At 37.0% G+C, this 21,236-nt stretch overlaps 1 protein-coding gene across 1 annotated transcript in view; it reads right to left on the reverse strand.

Annotated features, from left to right (window-relative positions):
- Window positions 1–5,824: 5,824 nt before the first annotated feature.
- Window positions 5,825–21,236, reverse strand: part of PDE5A (phosphodiesterase 5A) — a 62,127-nt gene continuing 46,715 nt past the window's right edge. The window contains exons 12-21 of the mRNA XM_086612075.1: window positions 21,027–21,173; window positions 18,591–18,716; window positions 16,411–16,505; window positions 12,952–13,039; window positions 11,726–11,826; window positions 11,560–11,637; window positions 10,621–10,684; window positions 9,977–10,051; window positions 9,363–9,446; window positions 5,825–5,962 (exon numbers count right to left, since the gene is read on the reverse strand). Of these exons, the coding sequence (XP_086468201.1) occupies window positions 5,825–5,962; window positions 9,363–9,446; window positions 9,977–10,051; window positions 10,621–10,684; window positions 11,560–11,637; window positions 11,726–11,826; window positions 12,952–13,039; window positions 16,411–16,505; window positions 18,591–18,716; window positions 21,027–21,173 (996 nt within the window). The remainder of the gene's footprint in view (window positions 5,963–9,362; window positions 9,447–9,976; window positions 10,052–10,620; window positions 10,685–11,559; window positions 11,638–11,725; window positions 11,827–12,951; window positions 13,040–16,410; window positions 16,506–18,590; window positions 18,717–21,026; window positions 21,174–21,236) is intronic.

Raw genomic sequence — 21,236 nt, forward strand, 5'->3', positions numbered from 1 at the left:
GTGTTGCTGTGGAGAACCTAATAGGCAAAGAACAGAAATTGCCAAGAAGCCCATTGGTCTAGAATTGCTTCTAGGATCAGCAGTCCGCACATGATGCACCTTTTGTTGTCAAAAAACCAAATTTTTCAGTTTTGTTTAAGTCACTGGGTTGACTATTTCTATCTCTCATACACACTACCCCAGGAATTGATATTTGGAGGCAGAGGATGCGGATGGATCTGTATAACAGTTGTATTTGCCAGTTTTACTTCTCCAATAAATAAACTCGTTTCCGACAGCTCCTGATAAGTGTAGCTGCAGTGCACTCTAGTGGTTGGTAGCAATGAAATTTTTTTTTGCTGTTTTTAAACAAGTGCTTTACTACTAGCTCATCTCAGTAGTACTTATGTTAGAAGTATCTTGATATTAATAGTGAAGTTTTCCTCTTCAGGATCTCTAGGATCTAGAGAAGTTATTATAAATTTACAGAAGCAATGATATGAATCAGGGAATAATGAAGTACTGAAAATTCAACCTCAATAATATTAAGTAACACCGTAAAATTCGACATTGTCCTTTTTATTTTAAAAAGCATGAAAACAGTACAAAGAGAAGAATGAGGAAGTAAGTAATAAGCAGCAGTTTGAACATAGAAAATAACCTGACTCTATATTCTCTATCAGCTGTACAGTAAGTGGACTAATGATTCTCTTAAGTAATGTAACTAGTTTTACGAAGTAGTCATAAGACAGAAGGAAGCGAAAATACGTAACATTCAGAAGACTTTAATGCTTAAAGGTAGAACAAAATATACAGAGTAACCCCCTCAACCTAGTACAAAAATACTGTGCCCAGAAACTATATGTTTGTTCAAATATTTTTAAAAGATAAAAGAGAATACAAATGGACAAACTCAGTGGCTAGTGACTGTGATTAAGATTTTTATTAAACCATAATAGAAATGTATATTAAACTATTTACAGTGCATTTCACACTACATTCTTTAAGAGACACATGCAGGTGTCTGACGTGAATACATAGAGGGCTCAAATTCTAACTTCAGTTACATCTGTACGGTACCTTGGGCATCAGCAGGAATAGCTGAATACAGCAAAGAGCAGGTGAGGCAGGTGTTACCAAGGGTAAGAGTTTGGTCCCTCTTTATAGGTACAAAAGGGGGATTTGGCCCAGTCTTTCACCTTCTTTACAGCTCAATCCAACTCCCAATGAAGTAAATGGGAATCATACAATTGACTTCCAATGGGCATTTGAGCATGCCTTAGGCCCTGGCATGACAAGCTCATGCTGTGAAAGTTAGTGGAAACTGACTATTATATAGCACTGTCACATAAATATACATTTACAAACAGTGGTATTTAGGTATGAGTTTCTCTATGGAAACAAACTTCTTTATGTGGAAAATAAGCTTTCCAATGCAATTTCCATTCATCTAGCAATGACAAAGATAAAATATCTTGCTGTCACAATTTGCTATATTTAGCAAGTGTCACTAATTACCAGGCCAGATTCTGTGATGTTTCTTGTTCCTGTGAAAGTCCAAACCAAAAATCCAGCTCTCATTATTTATCATACTCTGGCCAAATTCATTTTTTCATTCAAGCTCCAATGTCCAAGCTTATCTTTCAAATTAGTGCAAGTCTCTGAAGAAGTACAGCAGGGAACTGGGAAATAAAGCTGAAATCTTGTGGAATGTAAACTGCATGTGATTTGACATGAAGAAACTACAGCATCACAGAGACAGGACTCTTAACTAAAGCTAATGTATAAATTTGCCTGAAATACTAAGTCTCTATAAAACCTTTAAAAATGTATGAATTCATTATGAGTGAGGCATTTTTTCCATCAAAACTCTCTGCCATCTTCTCATGCATAAATGCAAGGGGCACCAACCAGATCACTTGGGCAACATCCCCTAATTTTTAGGGGCTAATCTGACTTTTCATAATCTTTCTGTATGATAGGTTAGAAAATCAGTTATCTAGTAATTTTGAATATATATGAATTAGACTGTGTTCTGATTTTGTCAGTTCATCCTACTGACAGATGAAATGCATTGGATTAGAGTTCAAAACCTTATCTGCATGCAATTGTCAGAGGGTAATGCATGAGATGAGGCTTCAGTCCTCTCTTCTAAAGAGAGATCAGCTGTTCATCAATGGAATAGATTATTCACTTTTATCACTAGCCCACTTGTATTCTGTGAAGACATGAGAGTAATCTGCTCTTAACTTTAAACTGGTACTAATTAAAAATCAATACCATCTCCAAAATCAACATTATATTATTTTCCTCTCCTTCCTTTTATTGTGTGAGATAATAGAAAACCTGTACATTCTACAGCTAATATTGGACGTGTGACTAACTTGTTGGAAAAGAAGTACTACGTAGAGCTTAAGAGCCTCACGGTTATTTTAATTAGAAGAGCTAGGGTTAACAGTAATTTTGTATATATTAATTGTATGACAAGTAATTTTTTCAGAAGAGGAGCAAAACCAGAAAGTGCACTTTAAGCATTAAACTATGCTATGGAGTGACGTTAAAAGAAAATATGTCCATGTCTGAGAACAAGTAGGATACTAACTTAGTCTATCTTCAGATACTATCTTCATTGAAACAAGTATTAAAAATTAGTGGGACAAATTCTGTACCTGAAGAGTTAAATATCAAATTTCACAATGGCTTTAATGACTTAAGACTGACCTGACAAAGTGATAAACTCCATTTCAGCTTGTTTCTTGCATAATCCACACTGATTGCTTTAGCTAGACAATATAAGTGAGGGGAGGATACATTTGAGACATGACTGAAATAATTAGATACGCAACTCATGATGAAACTTATGGCTGTAATCCTCTAGCTGCGTTTGAAAATGTTGAATTCTGAAGACAGTGAATTTCAGGCAGAAGACAGTCTGGGTCTTTTTCATATTGTCACCTATCTACATTATGAGAGAAAAGACCAATTTCTGCAAACAGTTCACACAAAGCTATGACACAAAACCATCACGCTCTGACTTTGCCTTCAGGAGAGTAAAACACTATATAAACAATTTGATCACTGTCTAAATTTTCGTGAAGTACAGCAATCTATGCTTATAAGATTCGTAAACCAGTAGTTAAAAAGGTTTGGTTTTGTAGAAATATATACAGATACAGGTGTATTATGGCATTGGAATGGTTTATTTACTAGGAACTGTATTTCTACGTATGTTCCAATCTTTGTAATGGAAGAGATTCTGTGGGATAAATGTGTACAGATAAGTAATTAAATATATGTACATACTGTGTAACCGTGTTAATTTTAAGTGAACCTTTGAAAAAATGCAAATCATGTCCATTTTTTTCAAGTCAAAGGTACGAATCCAGCACTCCTTTGTAGTAGTTATAAATTTATGTCATAATAAAGCTTTACTGAACATACAACATAGCAAAGAAATATTGGGATCTTAATGTAAATGATATGTCACTGTACTGTAATAATGACTCATAGTTGGTTTGGTGAGTTGTCACCATGAATTACTAGCCTCAACCATACTAGCAAGAATACACCTTTATATACATATACTTTATTCATATTTATATTAAATATGTATCTCATCAGTTAGCATAATAATTATAGTTCAGTATCTCAAGCATTCAAGGAAAAGAATATACAAGGACTATGCAAATCCTGAAGCAAAGTTTCCTATTTATCCAAAAGTACCTAAAAACTTTTTTTGGGGGGGTGTGTGTTGGGGGCAAGCTGCTGTCATTTTTCTGCGTAGCTAAGACGTACTACATACATATATTGTACTGTGTGTGCATGTAAGTACACATATGGAGCACTGCATACCAGTAGCCCTCGATAGCCCTGGAATTCTTAATTATTGTTGAATTCCATACTTTTTTGAAAATCTGGGAAAAAAATAGCAGGAGAAATATTTTTGTAGAAAAATGTTTTCACATTCAGCTGCAATAATGTATTATTGGTAGACAGTATAGAAATTTGAGATAGGATTTAATCCGTGACAAATTTAGGTTGGCAGAAATGCTGCAGACTATCAGAATACCTTATTCTACATTTAAAAAGAAAAATTGACTGTGAAACTCCATATCATCAAACGTTTTGAAAAATTTGCTTCATCTTTTATCAGCTTTTGATATAGTTTATCTGAATGCAGCGACTGATAAAAGGAGGTTGTTTTCACTGCCTTTCTGACCAGCTCTTACAAGGTGGGGATTGATAATCGTCTGGGAAGAAGAATTTATTATAGTTTCCAAATGGAATTTTCTGGATTACTGTTATAGAAATAAACTCCCACACTTCAAGGCACAATCCCAAATGTATTACTTTTGCCTAATACTATTGCTGATTTTAACTGAAAAATCATTACTACAGATTAAAAAAAAACCCCACATTTTCTGTGTCTCTATGCAGCCGAAGTTACACCTACTGCTAACTCACCTTAGATTGCTGACATTAATCTCCTCATCCTGTCTACCCAAAGAATAGTACTCTCTTTGTATTGCTTTTTGGGGGTTTGTCTAATGTGTATATTTTCTTGAAGTGGTTCCCAATTCAAAACAATTTTTACTAGTCATCTTCATTTAAATAAAATATAAATGTTGCTTTTTACTAGTGCAAGTTAATTAATTTCTTACTTTTCTGAATGTTAATGCCTCATATACAAATCCCTGTAGCATTCTCAGCTATTTTTGCTTTCAGTATCCTTTTTCACATTCCTTTAAGACACTGTGATTAATCATTGTTAATATTAACTAATGCTAAAAGTTATTTTTAAAAGATGTTAACATAAAACTTTCTTCAAAGTGGTCATAGCCATTTCGTAATAACACTGTCCTAAAGAATCAGTCACTGATAGTCACCAGAAGTGCCGTGCCTGCATCGTTCTGATTTGGATTTTCATCTCTTGCAGTCACATTCTCGTGTACTTTTCCTGCCTGCGATTCAGTCTTTTGGTTATGATGATGTTAAATTCAACTTCCAAATTAAGTTAAAACCAGCATATAAAAATGATCCTGTTCAGTTTCCATTTCTGTGTGTGCATCTTGCAGTTTTCTATGGGAGCCATTCTTCCATGGCTGCCTGTCAGTTACGTTGTGATGTTTCACCAATCTTCAAGCAGTTTCCATTTTTCATGGATAATTATGACACTTCTACCACAAAACTCCTAAAACCCCCATTGCCTAGTAATTCACAGAGCTTTTAAAAATTTATCCAAATGTAAGACATTTGGTAAGACATTCCTATAATATGAAAAAACCTACTGGATGCACAGATTCTGGGGCTTTTTCACTTCAAAGCCCAGTTCTGTCTCCTAGAAGAGGTTAGCATAGTATATGCTGGATTAGGCTCCCCAGAGTTAGTCCCAATCTTTCCTCTAAACCGCCGGGAAGAGAACAGGCAAGACTGCTCATTACTTTTATAGCATAACACAGCAAGATGGGAAGAGGAAACAAGGTGCGAAATGCAGTAGTCTTTACAATACTGGCCACAACATGATCACTAAACAACTATATACATCTTTAAAGTAATAGGCTCTCAGGGACAGTCGAGTAACTGCATTCGTACCTTCTTGTGGCACAGGGTAGCAAAAATTACCCTTGCACATCTTTTTCCATCTCAGTCAGATGTAATCAAAGAAACATACTATTTTTATGTAACCTTGGCATATACGTGGTCATGCTATATCTTGAAATGTGGAAAAATAACACAGCAGTGGCAAAACATAAGCCAAATTCGTACAGTGTTTAGCAAAATGCAGTACTCCCCTATTACTATGTCTTCTATGTGAACTTAAGCTTGTAGTTGTTAAATCAGCATCTCAGTTCCGTTTGGCTTGATTGCTTTCTCCATTAATCAGATTCTTCTCTTGTTGTTCAGCTAAGGATTGCCATTTCTGCCTATTTTTTCTACAGCCATCCAGTAAAGGGTAGCAGGCCTCTGACACATGCGTTAGGGCCTGAAATAAATTAAGAACATGTAAAACTGATTGCATTTAACAACAAAATAAGTGTTCTTAAAGATGACTGTGAGAGAGACCAGAATTACTGAAATATGAGGTCTATCTGTAATTGAAATTTGAACTTGTATTTTGAACTTCAAGGCAGGCTTCCTGCTGCACATCAAACACGAACATAATTACCTGGCACGAGAGCAGATTAAACTGAGCGTCAGTGTCCATACAGCACTTGATACACAGGTGCAGAAGGAACCACAATGAGTTTGTTGTATTATGCACAAGTGACCTGTTCAGTATTCCTAGTGAAGTACTATGCATGGACTTTGCAAGCCAGTCCTTTCAATGTATAGCAAGGTGGCTTATAAGGATGACCTTGGAATGGTACTCAGGCACAGAGCAGGTACAGTCAATGGGTGCATATTCACTGACAGTGTATCCACTGATTCGGAGGAGTTCTCCCAGAAATATTTGAATTCAAGACACTTAGCACACCATAGAAAAATTACATTTGACACTTAGTGCCTTTCAGGAATAACTGGGACTGAAGTCAATCAAGTATTTTTCATGATGTGGCTGTGTTACTGTATCAGACTGAAGGAAAACTGGATTCCGATTTTTAAATATAGAATTGAAAAAATGAATAAAAGAACAATTCATAAGCATTTTTCTATGTTTCTCTTTCCTGATGGAAGTGATCAAAATGTATCCTCACACGATGACAATCAGTCCTTACTTGCATAAAGGGTTCTGTTGGCTTTTGGAATGAAGTCACACTATTCAGAAGCGTAAAGTGGGAGTTTAATAGCCCAGATAGTGCGGGACAACAAGGTACTGGAAAGAGTGTTTGAGCCCACTGATTTTTTAAGTACTATGACTGACTGCAAAGTACACAGAGAAGAATCCTGGCCCCTCTGCTGGTCACTCTACAAATCATAAAATCAGTCAGAACTTCACATGAAATTCAGGTCTCATTCAAATAACGTGAGAGCGATGTCTAATTCTCCTGTAACTTTACATAGGGACCCTACTGAATTATCAGCTTGTATAAATATTCATAGTTCCTTTTGGCTTCATAGGCTGCTTCATTAGTTCCAGTAGACTTAATCGAATTATTCTTGATTTACACCTCTAGAAGAAGGATGAGACTGTCAAATATCTCTGAAGTTTTATTTATCTGAATGTATCTAAACAGCATTTAAAACTGCTAAATGGTACTTTTTTTTCAATTAAAAAATGAAGAGAATGAAACACATTTATCTTACTTTTTCAGATTTCTGAACATAAAGGGAAGACTTGTAGATCATTCAGTTTAACTGCACTGGTTACCTCGCTAACACAAGCCACAAACTTCAGTTCACTGGGATCTGACCTACTCTGAATAACACAGTAAGTGACATACTTGCAGCACTGGACTGGGAACTCATCTCTGTTTGTGTTGTGTGTCAAATTCCTACTGACTGGATGACAGCTAGGAAAACAGTGAAAAGGCTGTCATTACAACCCTGGTAATATTGTTTGCTTTTATAGCATTAGGACGTTGGAGAGTGAACTGTGTGCTTGTTAATTTTCAAAGTAACACCGAAGTTGTTTATATGTTTTACCATTTATTACTCATTGAAGAAAACAAAAATCTGCCTAAGCAGGTAATATTTCCTACTGTACTCCAGTCAAAATAGACAAATAGTGGGTCAGCTCAAACCATAGCCCCTTCCTTGGATTTAGCAGTACTGTTACGGGTTTTGTCACTTCCTCATAGGCTCTCCATCCTCTTCAGTGCTCTCTGTCCCTGCAGGTAAGGCACCCTCACTTATCTGTCAGGTTAGGACACATGCTGGCATACCCTGAGTCCATTTGAAGTCCCAGACGCTGTCAGCCTGCTACGTGCTGTTCCAGTTCAGGTGAGACTTTTGAGACAAGGTGACAAATGAGAGTGATAGACTGAAAGCCATAAGAGGCAGCATGTTCTCAACAAAAAGATGCTGCTTAGACCCCCTCCTGTGGATGTAGCACCTCCTTCTTTCTTCCACAATTAAAGAGAAGGGAGAAGATTCCAAACTGCTAATTTTGGCTGCTAACCAGGAATGGCTTTGTATTCACTGTAGTGTAACAAAGCTGCAGTTAAAAAGCAGGGACACAGTAGCTAGCAATTACTCATGCACCTCATTTCCTTGCAGGAACTGTACAGGAGCTGGGTACAGTTTGGACTAGTATCACTTAGTAACTGTTGATGTAAGATACAGTGCATATTTCAGAGTAAATAATGGAAAATTTTCGGGTCTTTTCATAAATGGAGAGGTAAAGCCCTCTCCTAACAAGAAAAAGTATAGAAGTGCAGGCTCTGGAGCTATGGGCATTCAAGTCTGCTCAGGTGTACTGCTCAAAGAATTTTCTGTTTGTATGGTGTTCTTTCAATGGCCTGCCTCCTACTGGAGACAGTTTTCTCAGGCTTCCCAGCAAAGGCTGCCTTATTTTCCTGACAAACAGCTTCTACAGCACAGAAACATGTGAGTTTCAGGGGCAGCAGTTAGTAGCTCCCTCTCCGGAAGGGGAGTTTCCTTCCAACTGATGGATGTGGATTCTTTTTAGAAAAGTTTACTGTGTAAGAGGGAAAAATTTGAGTAATCACGTTATTCCTCCCACTGGAAGATTCTTAAGAGTTAGGCTCTCTGTTCTTCACCTTTCTTTTTCTCACCTCAGTTCCTGTAAAATAGTTGCTACAGTCGCAGTGAACAGGCTTTCACTCTAGTGCTTTACTGGTTAAAAAAATCAGAAATCATTATGTTTTGTTTCACACTATATCTGACCAAGGATCTCCTTATACAGTTTGTGACCAGGATAAAAAACATTTCAGTGAATTCTCTCATGTACTGCTTTTGTGTGTGATGAAAGACAAAAAAAAACAGATGGGAAATGTTAAACTTGGGTAAGTTTCCTATACATAGCATACCACCTTTTGCATGAAGAATTCTGAATTCTTTAAAACTCTTAAACAACACTTTTTATCAATGCACTACATGGATACCATTCTTTTCCTAGATGGCAAAGCATTAGTTTTGTGACTTTCCCTGATGATCATAGCAGCTCACTGGAGCTGCTGGAATCCAGAATATAACCCAGGGATCTAACACCAAGTGCACAGAGCACAGCAATTACCACTAGGTTTTAAAAAATTCTAACAAAATACATTAATCAGACAAACATATCATTAATGATAAATACTAAAACAATAATTTCTTCAACAGAATAATGAACCATATGTAATATATAACAAAAAAATCTTTTTAACTAAGAGACTAGTTTTTTATTTGATTTTTATTCTCATTTTAAATCTGCATCTATTAGAGGCTACAGTGAGCAGTTCTGGTTTTAGATATTTGCAATTCTTTCTTAGACACCATACCTCATACAGCTGCAAACAAACAGCATCTATGAATCCAACCTGCATGCTGGGAATTTTATTTTTCTTCTCTCTGTTCATTAGATCCTGCAGATAAGAAGTAAACAAGCTCTGTGTTTAAATGCATTAAATAAAAAACCCAACCAAAACCAAAGGAACAGGCTGGAATTAAAAAGCAGCACCTTGAAAAGCACAAGCAGCTCAGCACAGCAGGGTGTCAGTACATGTGTTACAATGCAGGTAATTTGACTGCATGACTTGCCTTAGGAGATTGTCTTTGGACTGACAGAGCCCCAACAGCTAGACAAATAGACAAGCTTACTGGTTTTGGATAGGTTGCAAATAGGTACCAATTTAGGAATGTATTTCCTAGGCAATTTAGTAATACCAATTTAGAAGAAATAATATTGTCTGTTCTTCTGGCTCAGAGATAATAACACACTGTTGGTGTTTGGGAACCACAGAAGAAAAGTAACTACTAGGAAGACAGGGAAGGAGTTGGTCAGAGGGAGAAATTCATAGAATTTCAATAAAATTGTGACTTTTGAAAGGAGTGGGAAGTGCTGTTTGTAGCAGCCATTTTGAAAGAGGCAATTCTGCATGATTCTGCCACTTACAGTTGGTTCTATGTTGAGTTCCTTCCGCTCTTTATCTCCTTGATCAAAGAACTCAGTAGCGACAAGCTCAGCAATCTGTAAGAGATTTCACACATTGAGGGCTCTAAAAGTTTGCTTGCCTACCTACAATCAAAACTGTTTCCTGTGTTTCCTATCTCTCCTTAGGATATATCGAATTGGGACCCATAATGAGATTCTCCAGCTTAACAGCAAGCTTTTAGAATTCTTCATGCACATGTGTGCACAAATAAAACACCTGTGTGTGCTGATATTTTCTCTGACAGAATAAAATGATACATAGGCATCTTAACTAATGATAAAAGTTGGAATGATCCACACACAGAAAAAGGTCAGCTGATACTAGCGTGTTGTATCAATTGACTGCCTTGTAGTAACAGAGAAATGTTGGAAAGAACAAAGATTCCCAATTTACCTTCAGATCACTGCTAACATGGTGACATAGCTAAATGCACAGATCTTGCTACATAGACCTGAGAAAGTCTTCCATCCACATACAGCACTTTGAAGAACTGCTTCCTAAGGCTCTGTGTTCCTCCACTGCCTTTGCAATAAGGACTGGATGGAGGAAGCAGAAGCTGTTATGTGGAGTTTCTATTTAGCAAATCTTAAAATTAAGCATATACCCGTTGCTGAACTGGCCATGGTTTGGTTATGGCTGATAAATCACAAGCAGTCATCAGCATTGCTCTGTAGAAAAACCAGAAAGAAATCTATGAAGTACTGTATTGTGACAGGTATGTAGCCACGAAGTCAAGTGATTAATACAATAGAATATAAAATTTCAAGGAACATCAAAGTCAGACAAACAAGTGAAATTAAAGCCAAGTTATAAAGGTATCCAAGGCTCAATGATGTGGCAGACTTTCACCTGTGTGAAGTGAGCACATAGAAATGAGCAAATCTGGACTGGCTCATCTGGTGGATTCATGTCAAATGAACTGTTTCATTCTGTTTGCTACTGGACACACAGCACATTTATTTATTTCTGACGTTAACAGTGACTGCCATCTTTATTGACAGTATGGAGGCCAAGGACTGAAATAGGAATAGACATAGAACATGGCTAAATTAGACTGTTTTTTAAAGGCACTGAATTTGAAATATGGTATCCTTCCTTTCTGAGACAGGCTATGTAAGCTGCTTTTCTGGAGCTGTGCATTACAGTACGTGTCTCTATTCTTCGTCATCTTTTTTCTTCACTGCCAGTAAGGAATCAGCTTCAAAACAAACTGCCTGTCTTGAATCTTAATTTATTGATTTCAGCGATTCAATATTAAAGTATTGACAACAAAAGAGCATGTTACCCAGACAGGAACCCTACACTCTTTCGGAAGAACAGAAATGCTTATGTAACTCCATGTGCTATTTAACAAAGTTTGTTATACAGGCTGCACACTTAGTAATTCACACCCAGGGAGTCATTTGGTGACCCATGTGCCACTGCCAGTTTGTACAGGGCCCAGAGCACACAGATCTGCTGGTTCTGGTAAAATTCACAGCAACCTGGCATGGAAAATTAGATACCTAATAACAGACTTCTTGATCATTCTGCTTTTACTTACAAAAATAGCTCCTTCTGTGTAGGATCTTCCCAATTAAATTGCTTCTTCCTCAGAAGTTCAAAAAATTCTCCTTTCCTCCTTTAAAAGAAGTTAAAAGATTTTGCAGCGTGCTGACACAATCCGAACATCCAACAATGACTATCCAGCCAACTTGTCTCTGACTTACTTTATGTATAGTGCTAGGTCTGTGGCAAGAATGGCTTGTTTTATCATTTTCAGTGTGGCCTTGTATTCTTCAATGGAAAGGCTGCTGAGAATCTGATTTCCCTTTACGAAAAAACAAAACCAGTGTTATCAGTAAAATGGGCAACAGCACATCAGTTTACTAAAACGTATCTCAGACACTAAATCAGTATGAGTTGCTGGCTGGTATCTGATGTCATTCTTTTACCCTGCTTCCTTTTGCAGATTCCCCAATTTAAAAATAAAAATTCCAGTCTTCTTGAGTAATGGCAGAAAGCCGCAGAGCAACAGCATCATAATTGGCTATTACAGAATGAATTGCAAGCAGAGCAACATCAAAGCCTTTAAGTCCATTTCATTCATCAAAATTAAATTTGCCACTAGCTGGATTGTAGCATTTCCCTTTCCTCTTCCCCCCACTCCTTGAAACAGAGGAACTATAATAGATTCCAGTGTCTGCCTATACATCTCATGTAAATGAAAATGTTTTCCTTTTTTGAAGCAACATAAATAACAAGCTATTACATAGAAATATAAGCTCAGAAGCCCACTGTTAAACCACAGCAGTATGGAGCTGGTGAAATGGCATCTTGCCTCCACCTTTTTTCCCATATTTTCCTGTCTGAATAGGAAAGAATCATTACAATGCAAAGGATGCTGGAAGTACCATACCTGTGATATGAAATGAGCAGTTAAAATATACTACTTTGAAATGATTGTGCATGCTGAATAACTGGTCTTAGAATTAGTTAATAATATAAAACAAGAAGAATGTAGTTTTATTTGCATATTTACTTAACTTAGGTTTGGAATGTCAACATTAGCAGTGTTTGGTTTGGTCTCATCAGGACTGCTTTGTGTATGGGTAGGCCGGAATGTTTTTTGAAATGAGAGCAAGGACTTGGGTTTGTTTGGTGGTTCATAAGAGGTCACGAAAATGGCAACAAAGCCTTTTGTTTCCTTTGGTCCAAGGAAGCAGGTACTCAAAAGGATATTAGCAAGGCTTCCCTTATCAGGCAACACTTGGAAAAGTCTGGTGGCACTCAGCAATGGAACTGTGATTTCAAAGCTGCTGCATTTGTTTTCTTTACCCAAAAAGGAATAAAGATCATTTAGGAATGTATAAGAGTGGGAATCTATCCAAAGCTAAAAATAAAAAGTAAAATAGGGAATAGTTTCCTTCAGCATACATGAAAATGTGGCACTCACTGGACTATTCAGGATCATAAGGCATTGATCAAAATGGTGATGCTCCATGATTGAGTGGCAATACAGTTGAGCCAGTGGATGTTCGCTTCTGAGGAGTAAAAAGACCCATCAGATGGAAAATCAAATTAAACATACCACTAATCCAGAAATAACTTCTCTTTAATGTCCTCTTATCAGTTTACCCCCAACCACCCATGCTTGTTCTTAACCAGTTCCTTTCCCCCTTCTGTGTAACTGGCCAAACAAAATGCATACTTTTAGAAGGATGCAGGGGGAGTAGAGATAAAAGACAACGCGGTTACTTTTTCAGAGCACAGACAACTCTATTTTTCTGCCTTCTGTTACCTGTAGAGACCAGCTGCACACAAGGAGTGAGAATGTAATACAAGGTTTTATGGGGAGTGAAAGTTGTTGTATGGAAAGGAAAGGCAACAAGAAGAGTTCAGTCGCAAGCAAACTTTAAGTGACAGTTTTGATTTTTGTAATATTTTAAACACCTGCCTGGCATATTTAGTCAGCCCAACCACTGAGCTTCTAAGTAGTAATGCAGACCTAATCAGAAGCCCACTGATACCAATGGAGAAATTCCTGCTGACCTCAGTGGATTCGAAATGTGCAGGACTCAAAATGTTGATCAAGTAATTTCCCAGTGTTAATAACTGTATAGGTACTTCAGTCATCACCACGCTCTTCATGACCAAACTACTACAATATCGTTACCTACCCTTTGCCCAGGGTAAAATCCAAAAGGGAAACAAGATGTTGGTTGTACTACAGGCAGTGAAAAACAGCATGAAACCGTGTGGATGCAGAATTTAAAGCTATCTTAGTGCAGAAAATACAATTTACTGTTTGAAGAGCTTTAGACAAAATACTGAAGCTCCTTCTTTCTGAGGATTTCTGATTTTCCCTCGTTCCTCACTGCATAATAAGGTTCTTAGCTTTTGCTACTATATCTTCATTTTCAGCCCCTGGTCCCATGTTGCTTATGTCATCTCTCCAACTAAATCAGATTCTTTTGGAAGTCTGTTTTGCTGTTGATCCTGAATCTATTACTCTAATTATAATCTGACCTACAAATTTTTAATCATGTAAGAAATTCTTGTTTAGGATAAAGTTCCACGGGACTTTTTGTATGGTTAAGGATCATTCACATGAATTAGTGGTTGCAGGATTGGGTCCCTGTGTAAGTGAGTGCACACAGAGACTCAACTAAAAGTCATAAGAGGAAACTCTGGGGATTTAAGAAGCACAAAAATGCGGAGAGAAAGACGGAAAGACAAACAAAAACACAGAAGGGGAGATTAAAGGATGCAAGCCCCTGAGAATTATGGGCTGTCTGCCCGGCACCTCCTCTGAGACCACTGCAAAAGGAGTATAGAGCAAATATGCTTGCGTGTTTCTGTGAGGAAACATTGTAGGATGGTGCCAACACATGCTGGGTGAAATTCCCATTGATTTAAGTGGGATGCATACTGTGTCCCCTAAAGTTCATCCTGACTGAAGAGAGAATTATGTGAGAAATATCTTAGGTTATCTTCCCAAGTACTGCACCAAACTACAGCTCGCTCAGTACTTACAGACCCTGTCTGTCTGGGAAGACACAAGTGCTGGAACTAAACTCAGGTCCTACTTCTGTAGTACACAGCATTTCTGTTAAACCACCGCGCCAAGCCAAAGGACACCATTGCTTTCTGAACACAGTGGTTTGGTTATGCAGTTTTCATACTCTGTGCTTGCCTGCTTTACATGTGGGTTTGGGAGAAAAAGAAAACAAAACCCCTGCATATCTACCAAAAGACCTTTAAGCAGTTCATTTCCTGTAATTTCTACTACCAGGACCATTTTAATTATTGAAGCCTTGTTGCATAAGAAGAGAATCATATGCTAAGTAACCACTCTCCCTGCTTTCAAGGAAGAAACAAAAAGGATCAATTCCTGGAAAAAATAACTTTTAATTTAGATTTAAATGAGGGATTTAAAAACAAAATTCATGGAACTTTCTGTTGAAAAAGAATTATCAAGCTGTAATCATCTCCTCTTTACAGCATGTGTGAATGTTGGATTTTGCTGTCTATGACACTTTCCCAGGACATTTTTAAGAGGAGATGACGCATCTCCAGATGTCTTCCAGGAAATTTATTTTTAAATAAATAAAGCAAAAAATAGCTAACTGGTTCCAATCACTGCAAAGCTACAGTTACTGCTGGAATCCCCTGTTCAGGAACTAGAAAAAGGTTACTCTTTCAATTTTGTGGCATTTTGGGGTTGGTTTTTTTTTTTCGCTTTACACATCAGTTTTAGTGTTATTCTGAACATCTATCTGAAAGGCAGGAATTCTGCTTCAGCTTACTTATTTTCTGCCTTTCAGTATTCTCTGCCTCAAACAAACTCCTCCTCCCCTAGTATCTTACTTTACACACAGCAAGAAGAGCAGACCACTTCTTCCAAAGGTAGCTTCAAAATCACTCTCCAACTCTGCCAGGAAAAGATACAAGTACATGTTTCTGGATGTCTTCCCCATCTCTGGTCAGATCAGGACACATTGCTGTATCGCAGTAATCACATTATAACATGTTTTAAGTCAATTTATTTAATCTATGAATTTCATACTGTTATTTGAAGTGAATACTAAAGTCACTGAAAAACACATTTTGGGCAGATCTGAAACTATTAATAAATTTTTAAAAGACAAGTAATTTTTGTTAAAAATGAAAATATGGATAAAATTTTAGAAGAGTTCAGATGCTTCGTTTTGATAACTTCAAAGGGAAATATTTTGTTTAGTAAAAATATCTTGTTTCAAGGTTTTAAAACATATTTTGACTTTTTTTGCATTGTAAAGCTTTTTCTGTAATTCCAGAATTGATCAAAGTTAAAGAGTACAGATAACCCAAAATCAATGCAAAACAATCATACATTTTTAATGCGATTTTAGATAGGTATCTTATCCAAATCAGCTCAGAATTCTGGAAAAACATGGCTAAATCATGAGTTAAACCACCAGAGTTCAAAATGGTAAGGAGACACCTTTGTATGAGATGGCTGCAGATCTCAGCTCTGTGCTGGCCCAGACTAGATGAGGAACAGCTGTTTGGGCAGAGAGCACTCTGAAAAGCTGCACGTTTCCTACACGCTGTCCCTCAGAAGCTGTGACCTTTTGCTGTCACTGTACAGGAAATGGGGGATGGAACTTGTGAACAGGAGCAAGAAGATGCTGCCCCTGCAGAGTCTACAAAGAGTTCACTTCATCTGCCATGGTCCTTAGTCAACAACTGAGGTTGTGCATCTTTGCTTTGGACTCCCTGAATGTTTCTGGCTGTTCTTGCGCCCAGTACTTCGTAAAAACCTGCTCCTTTGCACAGCCTCATATCGTCAAATCCATTAGGCTGTACTTAATTTAGCTCTGTGATTTTGCTCTTCATTTGTTTTTGTTTGACTTCTCTCAGACTTACTTACCTTTGTATGTAAGAGTTGTTCACTCCTCTGTGATCCAAATCATGGCTTAGAGTTGCTATGAGCAAAGCCAGAGTTTCTAAGTCAGTCAGTTTGCTCTATATGTAAAGAGTAACGCAAGAAGTGAGTTAGCTTTGTGAGAGGGATTTATTTTGCACAATGTGTTTTATATCTGCTGTCTTGTCTTCACCCACATAGCAGATACACAGTTCTGGCCCAAGGAGGACAAGGACATAAACCAGTATGCTGAGAACAGGGGTTATCTCTGAAGTTGCGGTGCCCAGTAAAAATCATTCTCCATAGGCCTCAATGCAGTGTACAGAAGGAACATCACTGAGCCCCATGTATACTGATGAGAAAACTGATATGGGAGAAGAGGAAGTGACTTGCATAATGTCATCTGGCAGCAAAGAGAGAGCATGAGGAATTTTCTAAAATTCTGGCCCCATGACTTTTAGCTCAGCTCCTCTGTTACCTCAAGGGAGTTAGGCTACGTTCCCTAACTAGGTATAAAAAAATCATTTCAAAAATGCCCTTGGAATAATTGGAAGGGAAAAATGTCATGCTTTTCATTGGTCCCTGGGCAAAAACATTAACATAAGTTTAAAACCCATGGAAAACAAAATTAAACAATATCTGACGCATTATTAAAGAGTTTATTCTGGAGCTCCAACAAGGATTTCTGGAGAGGTTACAGTTTCTCTTTTGCGACTATTTTGTATCTTTAACGCTGTTCATTAGGGTTGGATAGGAAATTCATTTAAATCTGTCCAGTGAGAAACAGAGGCTGGACAAAGCTACAGTATTCATGCAGCACTTCGTAATGGGACAAGAATAGCAGGCACAACAGTCAGGACAGGAATTTGAGGAGCAGCTAGTGGCAGCACTGCCACTGAGGGTCTGTACCCTCTGTACAATCAAATCCAAATTTTTTTAAGCAATTACGACTTCTGTAGATTTGCATCTGCTTTCTCGATAATGAAACCTGTCCTTAATCTAGTCAAAAGATCACTTTGGAAATGACTGGTTTTATGTTTCTCCTAGGAAGATGTGTTCCCCAATGCTTGCTTTTCCCCTCAAACTTCAGGAAAATTGAGAGACTTATATTCAATGCCCTTCTGACTTCAGAATCTAGGACATGAAAATCAGTGTGGAGTGAATCCAATGTAGTTAGGAATAAAACAATTTATGGAAATTGCAGTGAGGACTGACAGGATTCCAAAAATAGCAAGCAAGCTCTCAAGATCATTAGAGATTGCTAGACCGCACACAGAGCAAAACTACCATGTCCATTTCAGGATAGAGGGAATATGAAAGCCCTTGCCTGTGTCTCTTCCAGCACTTTTTTGTCCTTTTTTATAGTGAGACAAAGTTTGTAGAGAAAGGGAATGCCTCTTCATTATTGGTTTTGGTTTTGGTCTACAAATAGGATTTCTTTACTCTCTCAGAAGTGCTTACTGTAAAATAGTATAAACCAACTAATAACAATTGTAATCAAACTGAAGAAACATGTTAATTCAGAATGAACAGGAACATTTTGTTTTCTTCAAGAATATAAAAACAAAACCTAAAAACGTATTCTGGAAAAATCTTGATCAATATCTTTCTTATTTTGGGGATCATGTAACCCTTCAGTATTTGTAATAAAGAATGATTGGGTTGTTTTTTAAATTATTATGTGTCTTTTAAGTGGAAGGTTGAAATATTGTTCAAAAGCATTGAAATGAGCATTTAAGTCTTTATTTCCAAAAAATGTTCTATTCTTTGTCTAAAGCTGTACTCATCTCTGTCTTTGAACTTAAAAAATTTCCTGTTGAATATTTCAAGGAAGCATCCTGAAATAGTGTCAGTCCTTTGCTTCCCCACCTTTTTGACTTGCTCGCAGCATAAGTGTTAACTTTAAAAAAGGCCACAATCATGTATGTGCCTTATTTGAGACATTGCCATTGGGAACATCCACCTGATCATTTCCAGAGGATTTAACTGAAAGTGAGTACATAACAATAGGAAAACAATTTCACAAACCAAGCCCTTAAAGTCAGAAGTCTTCATCAGAAACATTTTGATTTCAGTAGCAATACCACAGAATGATGAACATCTTACTGACATGACAATCAGAACTATGCATCATTACAGAATTTGTTTAGCCAGAAGATTCTTAATGTAGAAACAGCGAAGTGTACCTGAATTTTACCAGATTTTAGAGCAGCAAACATGCACTGCGCTGTATTAAAGGCATGTCTCCAATTGTGATAAGCAACATTTTTCCGGTAATTTTTCTTTACACTTAAGATCCATCTGCAGAGAACCTTTAAGAAACAGCATCACATAGTTAACTCTAAGTGTATTAGAAATTTAGTCTTTTTAATGAAAATATATATCTCTCTAATCCTGCTTGAAAACTCTCTTACAGAAAAAAAAACCCTTTTAACTCTATTAAGTTCCAATATGACATACTTGTAACTGCGAACATAGATAAGAATATGCTTACAGCCACCACTTCAGCCTCTCGTCGAGTATGTAATACTTGTGGGGGTTTGGGTTTTTACTACTAATGGCTAAATGTTAGTCTCAGATGCACTGCTGTTAATGCAGAAACTGAGTTTAGCTAACTGGGAGAAAAAAATCCTTGCTTGTAATGGCATATTTGATAGAGAAAATGTTTTTTTTTTAATTACAGAGTTCTCTTAAGAGCTGTTTTGATAATGAACACGTGGCTTTGCCCTCATTATCAGCTTGTCAAAAGCCAAGCAGAATTGGACTTTGGAAAACAAATAAGTACGACAGAAAACCAGAGATTACTATATTGCTGGGTAGTATTTTTTTTATGCAGGAAGAAAGTATGTCCTGGATGTTTTACACAACAGTATTACAAGTTGCGGGTTATACTTTACTTCTCAGAAAGTAAAAGGTATGAAGGTCAGATAGTAATTTGATGTGTACTAGAACAGGTCCCTCAGTTTAAATGGATACAGCATACTGCTCTATGTTAAATGCTGGCTGAGGATCTAGGCCTTGGTTTGTAAAAGAAAATTTGTAGTGTTCCTACTGAAAGATGTTGTACTGACAAATGAAAATCCAGTATCATTCACCCACGTAAACAATTCCACAGACAAAAGCAGCAGTATTCTCTGCCTTATCACTGTTAAAAAAGGAGTGCTAGGCCACTGCCAGTTTTCTTTAGCTCTAGTATGGAAATTTGGAAGTGTAGCTTCAAAGCTGTCAATGTTCTCTTGCTTCTCTTGAGATGTGTAATTATGTGTCTATTGTCATGGTGTTATTTTGGTTTTGCAAATCCATTACAATTGCTCTACTAGGAACTAGAACCCACCCATTACTGGGCTACCTGACTCCCTCTCTTCTGTTGGGACATACCCCTTAAGGAAGTACAAGTTCTTGGCCTTACTACAAAGTTGAAACTAAGTACTGGGATATTCAAGAGATCGGACTAGGTAATACAGTACTCCTAAACACTACTAATCTAAACTGGTCTATAAACTGGTGATCTAGAAGATAAACACCTGTTTTCTTTTACTAATTTGTTTGCCTCTGAAGTCCTCCAAATTAATCTTGCATTTTGAGACTGTACTTTGGAAGTTTTGCTGAAAAATATATAAAGCAAAAATAAGTATTTAAAAATGAAGGTTTTTACAAATAGAAATTGTGTATATTGACTAGAAGAGACCTCAGAGATTATCTAGTCTACCTCCAGGGCAAGGAGCAAAATAAAAGTACCTGTCTAGATCACCTCTGACAAATGCATATGTACAACTAGATCTACTGGAAAAAACTTCAGGGAAATTTCCACAGCCCACATAAGTAATCTGTTTTTACTGTCTCTGTAACTATAAAATTCCTCCTAACCTAATCTAATCTTCTGGAGGGGAAAGACTAAGCTAATTACTTTTACTACCTTATATGGACAGAGAGAACAATATTAGTGTCTTCTTTATAATAGCCTTTCAGTTACTGAAAAGTTGCTATTATCTCCCTCCTCAATATTCTGTTTTCTGGAGAAAACCAGTTTAATTCATTCAAACTTTGCTCAGTCTTCTAAATTGTTATTTTTAAAAATTAATTTGCATCTCTATGTGTCTCTTCAAATATGAGCTACAATAAAATTACTCCACAGGCCTTAATATCACTCTGTCAGTAAAGAATGAAATTTGCCGCTTTTTGCTACTATTGACTTTTACACAGTTTCTGATACTAGTAGCTGTGAAATGGTTTTCTCTCTGTTACCACTAGCTATTCTTTTGTTCACCATTTTTAGTTTATATATTTGACTGTCTCCATTAGTCTTCATATATTTACTCTTGCTGGTTTTGAAATATTGCTATACATTTTCTAACTAATTTGAATTTTAACCAAGTCCTCTACATCCACTCCCCAAGTTTTCTAAAAGCATTTTACAGTCTATTAACCAAATTATTAATCATTCAGTAGAACCAAACTGAGGACAAACTCCAGTACTGCCCACTTTATATACCTTCCCAGTTTGCTACCTGCTCGTTAATACAGATTTCCAATTATATTTACTGTAGGCTTGTTTCACTATTCTGATTTTCTAGTAATTAAGTTGTCTCTTTATGTGAAGCAGCATTTGACAGCATTCATACCTCATGTTTCATTTGGAAATTTTGCACCAGGTTGAGGTCTGTGAACATTCGAATTGTACATAGTGTTGTTTCGAAATCTGAGAGCTCAAAATCACTGAATTTGAAGTCAGTTAGGTTGAGAGATTGTGCCGACGGTACTACAGCAGCCTAGAGAAGAATAAGAGAACACAACTTAGCACGAGGGAAGAGAAAGCGTAACATAAATACCTG

This window comes from Tauraco erythrolophus, chromosome 5 (genome assembly GCF_009769465.1).
Source record: "Tauraco erythrolophus isolate bTauEry1 chromosome 5, bTauEry1.pri, whole genome shotgun sequence".
NCBI classification, from domain to species: domain Eukaryota; kingdom Metazoa; phylum Chordata; class Aves; order Musophagiformes; family Musophagidae; genus Tauraco; species Tauraco erythrolophus.